Below are 10,000 nucleotides of genomic sequence, written 5' to 3'. Positions count from 1 at the left end.
CGGCCAACGTTTGTATAAACGTAACCTTTCCTTGTACTTGTACATGTTCATTGCCGTGGCTTTGGCATCTTCAGTTCCCACGGCCTGCTCCCGTCTGGCCTTGTGGCTCAGTCGGTGGAGCGGCGGAGATCTGGCCCGAGGGTCGTGGGTTCAATTCCCACCCTGGTCAGAGTTTTTTCTCTGTCCTTGTGTGGGCTCATTTCCATCAGTATGGCTAACGCTCACATGGTTCATATGGGATTGAAATCTAGCACTTCACATTACACTCTATTCAGTTAACTCTGTTTAAAATATAAGTGCTACACGGCCAACGTTTGTATAAACGTAACCTTTCCTTGTACTCATCATGGGTCTAGTTCGTGGAAATTCTACTTTTAGATTTCCTAAGCTTACCCGTATTAACTGCGACAGTTGAGTTTTGTAAGCGTCAGGGTTTCTCTCTGGACTCAATCGGTTGTTGAAGAAAATGACTCTTTCATCTATTTCTTCGATAAACGTTTGAGCCCAGTCTGGAAGAGTTTGCAGCCAGAGCTCACGGTATGCGTCAAGGGACAATGTGACTCTGTCTTCTTTAGTCTCGTGCTCAGCTTGGTCTGCGTAAGTAAGAAGCAATATGATATGGTCCTTAGCTTTGTCACCTAAAAATTCTCGCAGTAACTGCAACGCTTTTGCATCTTTAGCAGTCAGCCTTTCGCCATACTTCGCTACTAGGACGATGGCGTCGAATCCGTTAGGGTACTTGCTGAGAATTTTAGGGACCTCCTTTTCGAGTTCTCCCTTTAGAACTCCGGGGGTGTCCAACACGTCAATCTTTCGCTCCTCTATTCTGCACCCAAACTGAAATTCTGACGACGCTGTAGTGGTTGACCAGGGAGTTGTTTTAAAGATGTGCTTTCCAGCGATTCCAACGATACTGATTGCGGTTGCACTTTTTCCGCTTCCTGGTTGTCCGATCAAAACAATACTGAGATCTTTCCCTGGTGGAAGCTTGAAATTGAAAAAAGTAAAATATATATATTTATGGTAAAGATAATTCTTAAATAAACAGACACAAATTAAACGCTGATCATGATTGAACAGAAACAATTATGCTTCACGGCAATTCATTTCAAAGCCTTTGATGTAAAAACTAGAAACACTATAATCCTTCCTGTCTTAGATTTTGTCTATACTTTTTCGATGTTTTTCTCGGTAGTGTTGATCCTTCTTAGGAAGATTACATCACTACATCCCGGCCGTCCATTGAATTTGATCTTGCAGGTTTGTTTTCTAAGTTGTCCTGCAATCGCTATTTCTAAGATTAAACAGCGAATTGGTGGCACCTGACACAAGTAGCTAGGAGAAAACATTAATATCTCCGTAAATTATTGAAAGCTAACGCGAATTTGTAATTGTTATCTCAATAAGACTAGAGGCTGCATCCTACAAACTGAAATGTTTATGTATTTTGATCTTGCTCGAAAGAAACGATTTTCAAGTTCTAAAAGTAGCCAAAAAAGTGGCAAAAGTAACTCATGGACCTGATACGGGCTCTATCTTAAAACAAACCTTTGTTTTCGTCAGAACGTTTCTCCAGAATTGGACAAACTTTCCCTCCTCATCATACCCGTCCAAGGCGCTTTCATAAGCCGTAAAGCAGTCGTCAAATTGGCTTTCCTTTCCACCCACGTTTAACATCGAGATGGCATCCACGTAGATTTTCATCACTTCACGTACTTCCTGACCAAATCGCTTCACGTCTTCCTCCAACTCGCCATCGTTCTGTTCATGGTACTTCTTTACCAAGTAGTCAGCAGTGCGAAGATCGTCAAAGCGGTTTTCTATTTCCTCCAATGTTTTTACCAGAACCCGATTTGGCTGATATGTTTTCACAGATGGTATCAATGTCTCTGTTGGTTGAAGCTCCACCTAGGTGACAAAAATTAAAGCAGTCAAGAATTTTTTACAATTTATATATAGTCACAAGTTTTTTAGTTTAAATGCCATTTTAACATTTCTTCGTTGGATCTATTAATTTTTGAGTCGATTTAAAGAAATCAAAATATCGAAGAAGGCGGACTTAACGACCCATCGACCGAGCGACCGAGCTAGTGAGTCTTTTCCTCAACAAACTGCTACAACTCGCTCATAGCTTCCCATTCACGAGTTTAAAATGTCAGTAACCAGCCTAGAAAGCCCAGACTAAATCAAAGAAGGAAAAATACCTCAATAGGAATCTCTTTCCCTTCGTTGATTGTGTGTACTCTGAAGGCCTGTAACAATGTTATCAGCTCCTGAAGATTGCAAGTCGGTAAAGGCTGATAAGGCATTTCTGTTGTGTAGTAACAAATGGAAATGCTGGATGCCCCTTCGCACTCGGATGACATAATATTCAGTTGTTGAGACAAAGCCTTAGCCAAATCTTTAGAAGGCAATTCTCCCTGTACGGTCCCTTTCATGTTAGGTCTAAAATGGAGCGAAAAGGAAATCACTGCTTATTGTGTTCATTTTGTTTCATTTTAAATTGAGCTTACACAAATACTTCAACATATATATTCTCAATCTGACAGGGAATAACCAAAGCTTGAATTCCGTGAACTGACAGGTCAGGAGATTTTAGGTTGTAAGTAAATAACACAGCAGGCAAGCAATGAAATAAGCAACTAAGTAAGTAATTAATGAGAATGAATATATGAAAATCATAGAAGAAGGAAGCAAGCAAGCACTTTTGCAGTTGAAAAAATTATCACAAACTGTAATTAAAAATAAATGAACTGCATAACTGATCTTTACAGGCACTTATATTAGAAACATGGTTTGGGGATATATGGCCCTTCACTGGCAAAGAAATAAGCGAATTTAAATAAAATATTTTCCATATATATACCTTGTTAAGGTTGGTGGAAAACTGAGTTTGATACTCGCCACCATCTGACCTCCATATAAGACGCGCCTCACATAATGGGTACCCAGTCCATCAACCACATTTCGTCTTTTCAGGATCTCACTAGGCTTTGCTGAGTGGTCTATCCTCTTGGAGACCTTAAAAGAAAACGCACTTAAATAACAGCTCAAGAGTTTTCACACCGTGATCTTCTAACTCGTATAAACTCTTGTTCTTAGGCCATCGTAGCTTGATTAAGAAAATAACGTCATGTTATATAAAAATGCGTTGGAATACAATGTTTATCACCGCTGTTTGTGTTATTTTCTTAATCTTCTAACTCGTGTTCGGCAAAAGCTCGGGTTTGTTAGTGTTCTTCTGACTTCTAATCCAAGAAATGTTATTCATTCACGAAAAGGAACTCTCAATTAAATGCTATTCGAGCTTTATCAGAATCGATGCAAATCGTATCATAAAACATAACATAACATTTAAGTAGAAGACAGTTTTATCAAACGACGCAACGAGTCTTACCGTGATGCATTTCATGAGAATCAATACTTCAGTTTTTCCTTCCTCGGTTTTAATGTCGGTGAAATATTTCCCTGGACCTTCCACAGATACCTTGTTTGCCTTGATCCTCAATGGCAGATCAAAGGGTACACCCAATAATTCTTTGACTTCGTCGTTTTCCGCGACGACTTTGTAGCGGAAGGAAAACGAGTTGACATTTTCAGTCTTTGTTGGGATATCCGATGGGAAAATATCTTGGCCTTTTCTTGCACGGTTTAAATCAAATGTGCTGCCAATGCTCAAAGTGGGGGCAGTGAACGCAGGAATATTCATCTTTGATCCTGGAGGAAAAATTAGATCCTTATTTAGTTTCCCAACTGGTATTGCTTTGTATACTTTATAGTTGACTCTATAATTAGCCGTTTTTTTATAAAAACAGATTGAAATAGAAGGAATCGCCTCGACAGGCATATAATCATTGATGGCAGTTACGTTTGCACTCAGAGAGAATGAAATCTTTCTAAGTTTTATGAACGTGTTCCACCCCTCAGTGTGGAGGAGCTTCGGGCCAGAATCGAGGAGTCATTCACGCGTCGAATCGACCAAATTACAGTCAAACCAAGTGAAGCGTACCCCTCAAGATTGCATTAATGAAGTGATTATTTGAAACTTGAACCCGCTAGTCGTTTCAAGAATGCAATAATGAATTGATTATTCGAATATTGAACTCGCTCGCTCGATCCAAGAATACGGCTAAATTCGCTAACGGCTTCCGTTTTCGAAAAATCAATTCACTGTTTCTAGAATGCAATACTGAATCGATTTTTCGGAAACGGAACCCGTTAGCCGTATTCTTGGATTGAACGAGCGAGTTCAATATTCGAATAATCAATTCATTATTGCATTCTTGAAACGACTAGCGGGTTCAAGTTTCAAATAATCAGTTCATTAATGCAATCTTGAGGGGTACGCTTCACTTGGTTTGACTGTAACACAAATTATTATCTCGTTTGCGGCTGTGCCTTTCTGTAGACAAATTATATGGCTGAGAAATATTCCGTGGACGAGGTTAAACTTACTCAAACTGATAGCGACGGATGTTTTTGATGCCTTAAAGAGATAAAGTGAATCGTAAATGAATCGGCTCTGAGAAAAAGAAAGTCAACAAAATTGAGAGATTATCCACGTTCTGTGACAGGTTAAGAAACAGTCGAAAAAGAGGAAGATTAATAGCCGACTGTCAAAACAATTTATGGAAGCTTTGCTTCTCGTTCTACGTCTTTGCAATAAATTGCGTTTACATCAGCAACTGAATAACGATTCCTTGTTCACACTTCTCCAGACAGGATTATAATTTCAAAAAATATGTAAGTCGATAATTTGACCCAGTTTGAATCTACGCCACGCATGACCAGTAACAAACTTGTACGACGATCGTCAGTTCTGATCAAACGCATTTTCTGAATTTCCCAGGTATATTTTTGTTTTGTTTCTTGTTTTTTAACTTGGAAAAAACTTCAAGGATACATTAAAGTACACGAAGTTACAAAGAGGAATTTTGAAGACTTGTTTCACGTTCGAAAGTAGTGGTCACTCGGGGAGTAGTAGACCGTGCTAGAGCCCAAAGCTCTAAGCAAATCCAACCATATTTCTTGTATTATATTTTGAAAACTGCCTGCAGGTTTAAGCGATTATATTTTCTACCTTTCACGCCGTAAATTTCGGCGAATTATGGTCAAGAGTGAGAGCCCAATGAGATGCAGCACCACAAATAATATGAGACAAACGAAGTGAAAGTAAAGCCGGAAGTTTGAGTGTGATCACGAATGCCCTTAGTTTTCCATCAAGAGGACTGTTGGACTACAACACATCACTATTAGCAAATAGCGTACCTGAAAGCTGCCTCGAAGAAATAATTCAACAATAAATAACGGAATCGTACTTCATCGAACAAACATCTCGCCTTTAGGTTCAGTCTTGTAAAGCAAAGTTTTGGGTGGGGCAACCCCCAATAAGACTGGGTAAAAGACAAAATTAATTATTGAACATTTAACAAACAATTGCTACAGAATTGGGGGACTCACCATTGGTCAATTTGCTCCTTCTCGGTGTTTTTCTGTCAATGTTGCTAGGTTATAGCTGTGGAAGGTTGTTGAGCTTTCCTTGCCGCCACTCCCAGTTTGTCAACTAAGGCAGAAGCCCCAGCGAGATTGTGCATGACTCGAGATCACTTTAACAAGTTGAAAGTCTCGCTACTGGCCCGCTTAACTCAAAGGTAAGACAGAGAATGCATCCATCGAGTGTTATGATTCTCCTGTTTTATTCAGCAGTCAATAGATTTGCTTGCTACTTGGCCTTTCTTGTCTGATTGTAACTAATGTTTGTAACTTCAGTTTTCATGGGATCCATAACGTTACTAGCATGGCATTTCCTTGACGTTTTAGAAACTAAATGAATCTACACTAATTATTTCGGTTGCTGCAAGTATCATTCGAATCAAAATGATCTTGAATCACCGGTTTCCTCGCCTCCAGCTTTATAAGAAGCGAACGTGATCATGACACGCTTTGACTCTAAAGATTTGCTTTGACTTCGAATCATTTACGCATTAAAATGACCAATAATACAGTATAGAATTAAAAGAATAGTAACTTTACGAAGGAAAACGTTAAAAGAGCCCTATAAAAGATATTATATAATGCATTTTGGCTAGCAACAGCTACAGCTATGCAATTTATCTGTTATCGATTATCATGGATGAGATCACAAGAATTAATAATTTATTGACCTGGGGCCGGTTCCTGAAAGGTGTAATGACTCTATTCCAGTGATAAATGTGCCGGAATAAGGCACGTTTATCCCTGGAATAGAGTTATTACACCCTTCAGGAACCGGCACCAGGGGCCAGTTCCTGAAAGATGTAATAACTCTATTCCAGGGATAAATGTGCCTTATTCCATGAATACCCATATTTCCGGAATGAATTCTGTTCTGTTAGAATAGCAGATTTATCCGTGGAATAACTGTTATACTTGGTGTAATTTATTCCTCCTTCCAGGAACCGGCCCCAGGATAATAATCTAGCCATATTCAGTGCCATATTCTCAGAATCTATGCTACTGGCAAAAGGCGTGATCGTATCGACATAGAAAACAAATATAACCCGAATTCCTCGGGCTGGATGATATAGGTATACTCAATCCATTACAGTTAAGTTTCAGAATAACGTGATCTCATAATATGAGGTGTATTTATTTAATGCACACCGTAAAGCGAAAGCCATTCAATCGATTAATTCAGTAAAGTGTGATCTTGTACCCAAAGCTGAACTTTACCAAAATGATTGTGTGTTACCTCGTCTACCTTTTTGAACCGTGTTCATGCAATCCGATTTTCATACACGAATTGTCCACAGAAATGCAGTTACGATTAGCATACCGCAATCTATTGACTGGCAAAGGTTCTTTGGCAATCACGGTCACCCAAACTGCAAATTCATCACTATCGATAGGTTTTGTCATGTCAACATCGAATGAATAAAAGTTTCCGGCTTTCTTGGAACTAGTCTTGCATTTATATGAGCTTATGAAAACGGAAACCGAGAGAGATCTTGCCCACTCCAAGTAAGTTAGGCTTAACAAAAACCCGACAGAGAACTCAGCACTGCAAGTTTTTGCCTGAACATGGTTTAATGTCAACATCAGAATGAGAAATACTAAAACCGGCTTTCGAAGAAATGTTAACATAAACGATAGAATTGAGGAATCTCTATCTTTTTTGTCGGTTTGTGTCTCCAATTTGTCACATTATTCTTAGAAAAGAGACCAGCCTCTTAATAAGTAGATTCGTTGACAATGAGAGAAACATTCTTTTTGGACGAGGAAAATTGTTTGTATAATAATTAGTCCATGCCATTATGTTGTAAGACAGGTTCGTCTCTCGCTTTCCTTTACATTTGCCGCAGCGTCGTTTACAAATGACATTTATAAATTACATTTGAAATCTTTTATTCACAATTTGGTTTGTAGATTTCCTGATGAATGTGCCAGCGTGGGCCTTTTCTAATTTGTGTATTGGTCGTTCATATGACGCCAAAGATAACAGAGCGGGTGTGGACCTTTTTCAGCCAGATATCCACATCAAAACACAGGACGTGAACACATTCTCGTTCCGTTACAAAATCATAAAATCAAACGAAGATGTCAGAGACTTGCTGAACATATCTGGAGATATTTCTTTGAAGATCAAAGCAAACATTCTCAAAGTAGAAGGAGCAGGGAAGTACATCAGTAACACCAAGAAGGAAGAGGGAACTACAGAGGTCTTGGCTGTCATGAAATGCACAACGGTGAGATGCAGCGATTTGTGCTTTCTGAAAAATAACGATCTTATAAATGACTTCAGGATATTTTCGTCATACGAACGGTCTGAATGCTTTTAAACATCGTATAAGGAACAGAGACTTAACATTAAGTTTATTAACGAAGATATGGGATGCAGGTAGATATTAGATTAGGTTGTACTTTTTATACTTTTTAGTGTTTACCTCAGTTTTTTTTTCCATTAATTGGATGTAAGAAGTTATTCAATAGGATGCAATAGGTAATTAGGGATTCTTAACAAGAGTTTTCTCGAGTTTTAATCGATGTTTACCTTGTTTTGTAATTAGTTTCACCAATTAGTGTGAAAATGCTAGAACGAATAACACTTTAAAAATAAAGTTTACTATTACTACTACTCCTATTACATATTTCTTTGGAACTGTTTGGTTATCACCCTTTTTTTCTCAAGGTCAATGAAACAATGGATGGAGCAACGACTGCTAAACCTGAAATGGAGAAATCTCCATCCCTGGGTTCTCACTATGTGAGAAGCGTGACTTATGGCGCTGAAATGATTGCAAGCCTCAAATTCAAGTCATCGTCTTCCACAGGAAGGTGACGCACCAATAATTGTATGTCAGAATTGCTTATCTTTGATAATTTTGCGCAACTTGAAAATGTAGCGTTTTTAGTGAATGATCAATCAATCAATCAATCAAAAAGTTACACTTGTTTACTTGATTAACTCCATGACAGGGTTCCACTTAAATGTTGTCAAGGGGAAAAGTCATCAATCTTTAGATATTTCTCGCATGAGCTGACTATCAGTGCAAAAAGGAATTAGATGAAATATGAGTAAAAGCTTTAGAAGCAGGCACGTCATTACCATGCCGTCATGTCATCAACACCACCGCCACAATCAATCATTACAATCATTACCGTCTTTATCACAAACGGCGTACATCTCACATTGTCACCGCAACTACCACCATCATTGCTAATATAAGTGTCGTTATTATCGTCATTATCACCTTATCGCGCTATCCCTGTTTTCCGTCACCAACAACTTAACATCGTATTCACAGCCATCATCGTAATCAACACCACAACCACTTCCGTGAACACGAAATGTACATAACACCATCACATTGAAACCCACTAGAGACCAACCAATAACCAACCCAACAACGCTTTATTTTGTGACATCACAGAACGACCATGAATGGTAAATTTGATGGAGGACTTGATATTCAAGGAGTGGTCCATGCCGGCTTAGAAACTCAATTGAAGAAGCTGTCGTCCGAATGCGATAGTGCTAGCGATTTATCTATCGAGTACTATGCAACAGACCTGCCAGAGAAAAACCCAACTAACTTGGAGGACCTGGTGAAACTTATTCAGGAGTTTCCATCAAGATTGAAAAAAATCAATGAAGGAAAGGGAGTCCCCATTCAGGTAGGTTTAGTCACCACCCATTATCATTTTATTAGTGACCGGTAAGAATTTAGTGAAAAGTATGAAACACGTTTGTTACACTTCCGACAAGAAAGAAATAAACAACTTGACCTTTGCTTACCCTCGGCAGTATTTATAGCACAAAGGTTAGTGGGGTCAGGCAAATACAGAAACAAATAATTCAAATAAACATAATAAGGTGACGAAATTAGCTTGCAGTAAGCAACCCAGTTGGCTGTTCACAAGCGTGGCGGACCTCGAGTGGGACGGTAGAGCGAGATGTTGTAAAGCCAGAAAACGGCAGGAGTAAAGCTTCAAAGCTACGTATAGTTTGAAGGTGATCAAGCCGCTAACATATCTTCCTAACTGTTGCTAAGATTATGTTGTTCGACTGCTATGTAAACCTAATTATTCAGTTCTGCTTTTTTTACTGATAGAGCATCCGAACTTTTTCTTTCCAACAGTATGAGCTTCAATCAATAGCAAACGTTTTCCCAGCGCTGGATCAAGACCATAATGTCCGAGCGCTAGAATGCGAGATCAATGAGGTAGAAAGTCGCTACGACGATCTTTACCTGGCGAAAGGTCTTGTGGCCACGTATCGAGACACTGAGCATGATTTAGACGAGGAAATGAGAAAGTTCAGCTCTGAGATCACCAAGACACTGCGCATTTTTAGCTCTGCTATCTCTACTTTGGATTCAAAAAGAGTGGAGAAGTGCCTTCAAGTGTACGCGGACTCATTGGATGGAAATGACGAGGAAGGAAAATATGTTCGACACTGGAGGGACATGTTAAAGAAAAAGGTTTGTGACAGCCATCAGTTAATAATTACATGAGTTATTTT

The 10,000-nt window shown here is 39.0% G+C and overlaps 2 protein-coding genes across 4 annotated transcripts in view; one reads left to right on the top strand and one right to left on the bottom strand.

Moving 5' to 3' along the window:
- LOC138026094 (uncharacterized) overlaps nucleotides 1-5,389 on the bottom strand; it is a 9,615-nt gene extending 4,226 nt beyond the window's left edge. The window contains exons 1-6 of one of the 2 annotated variants that reach the window (XM_068873290.1): nucleotides 5,269-5,389; nucleotides 3,398-3,717; nucleotides 2,867-3,021; nucleotides 2,205-2,445; nucleotides 1,549-1,908; nucleotides 394-987 (exon numbers count right to left, since the gene is read on the bottom strand). In XM_068873290.1, coding sequence (XP_068729391.1) covers nucleotides 394-987; nucleotides 1,549-1,908; nucleotides 2,205-2,445; nucleotides 2,867-3,021; nucleotides 3,398-3,709 — 1,662 coding nt within the window. In that variant the 5' untranslated portion in view covers nucleotides 3,710-3,717; nucleotides 5,269-5,389. Of the gene's footprint in view, nucleotides 1-393; nucleotides 988-1,548; nucleotides 1,909-2,204; nucleotides 2,446-2,866; nucleotides 3,022-3,397; nucleotides 3,737-5,245 lie in introns of both variants that reach the window. The other variant, XM_068873292.1, reaches the window with a different exon arrangement.
- A 134-nt stretch (nucleotides 5,390-5,523) lies between these two features.
- Nucleotides 5,524-10,000, top strand: part of LOC138027238 (uncharacterized) — a 21,720-nt gene continuing 17,243 nt past the window's right edge. Inside the window, exons 1-6 of one of the 2 annotated variants that reach the window (XM_068874789.1) lie at nucleotides 5,544-5,651; nucleotides 6,435-6,566; nucleotides 7,405-7,724; nucleotides 8,168-8,313; nucleotides 8,910-9,153; nucleotides 9,618-9,959. In XM_068874789.1, coding sequence (XP_068730890.1) covers nucleotides 7,413-7,724; nucleotides 8,168-8,313; nucleotides 8,910-9,153; nucleotides 9,618-9,959 — 1,044 coding nt within the window. In that variant the 5' untranslated portion in view covers nucleotides 5,544-5,651; nucleotides 6,435-6,566; nucleotides 7,405-7,412. Of the gene's footprint in view, nucleotides 5,652-6,434; nucleotides 6,567-7,404; nucleotides 7,725-8,167; nucleotides 8,314-8,909; nucleotides 9,154-9,617; nucleotides 9,960-10,000 lie in introns of both variants that reach the window. The other variant, XM_068874788.1, reaches the window with a different exon arrangement.

The sequence above is a fragment of the Montipora capricornis genome, chromosome 12 (genome assembly GCF_036669925.1).
Source record: "Montipora capricornis isolate CH-2021 chromosome 12, ASM3666992v2, whole genome shotgun sequence".
Classification (NCBI taxonomy): domain Eukaryota; kingdom Metazoa; phylum Cnidaria; class Anthozoa; order Scleractinia; family Acroporidae; genus Montipora; species Montipora capricornis.
Note: the sequence above shows the minus strand (reverse complement) of the source record. Positions and strands in the feature narration are given on the sequence as shown.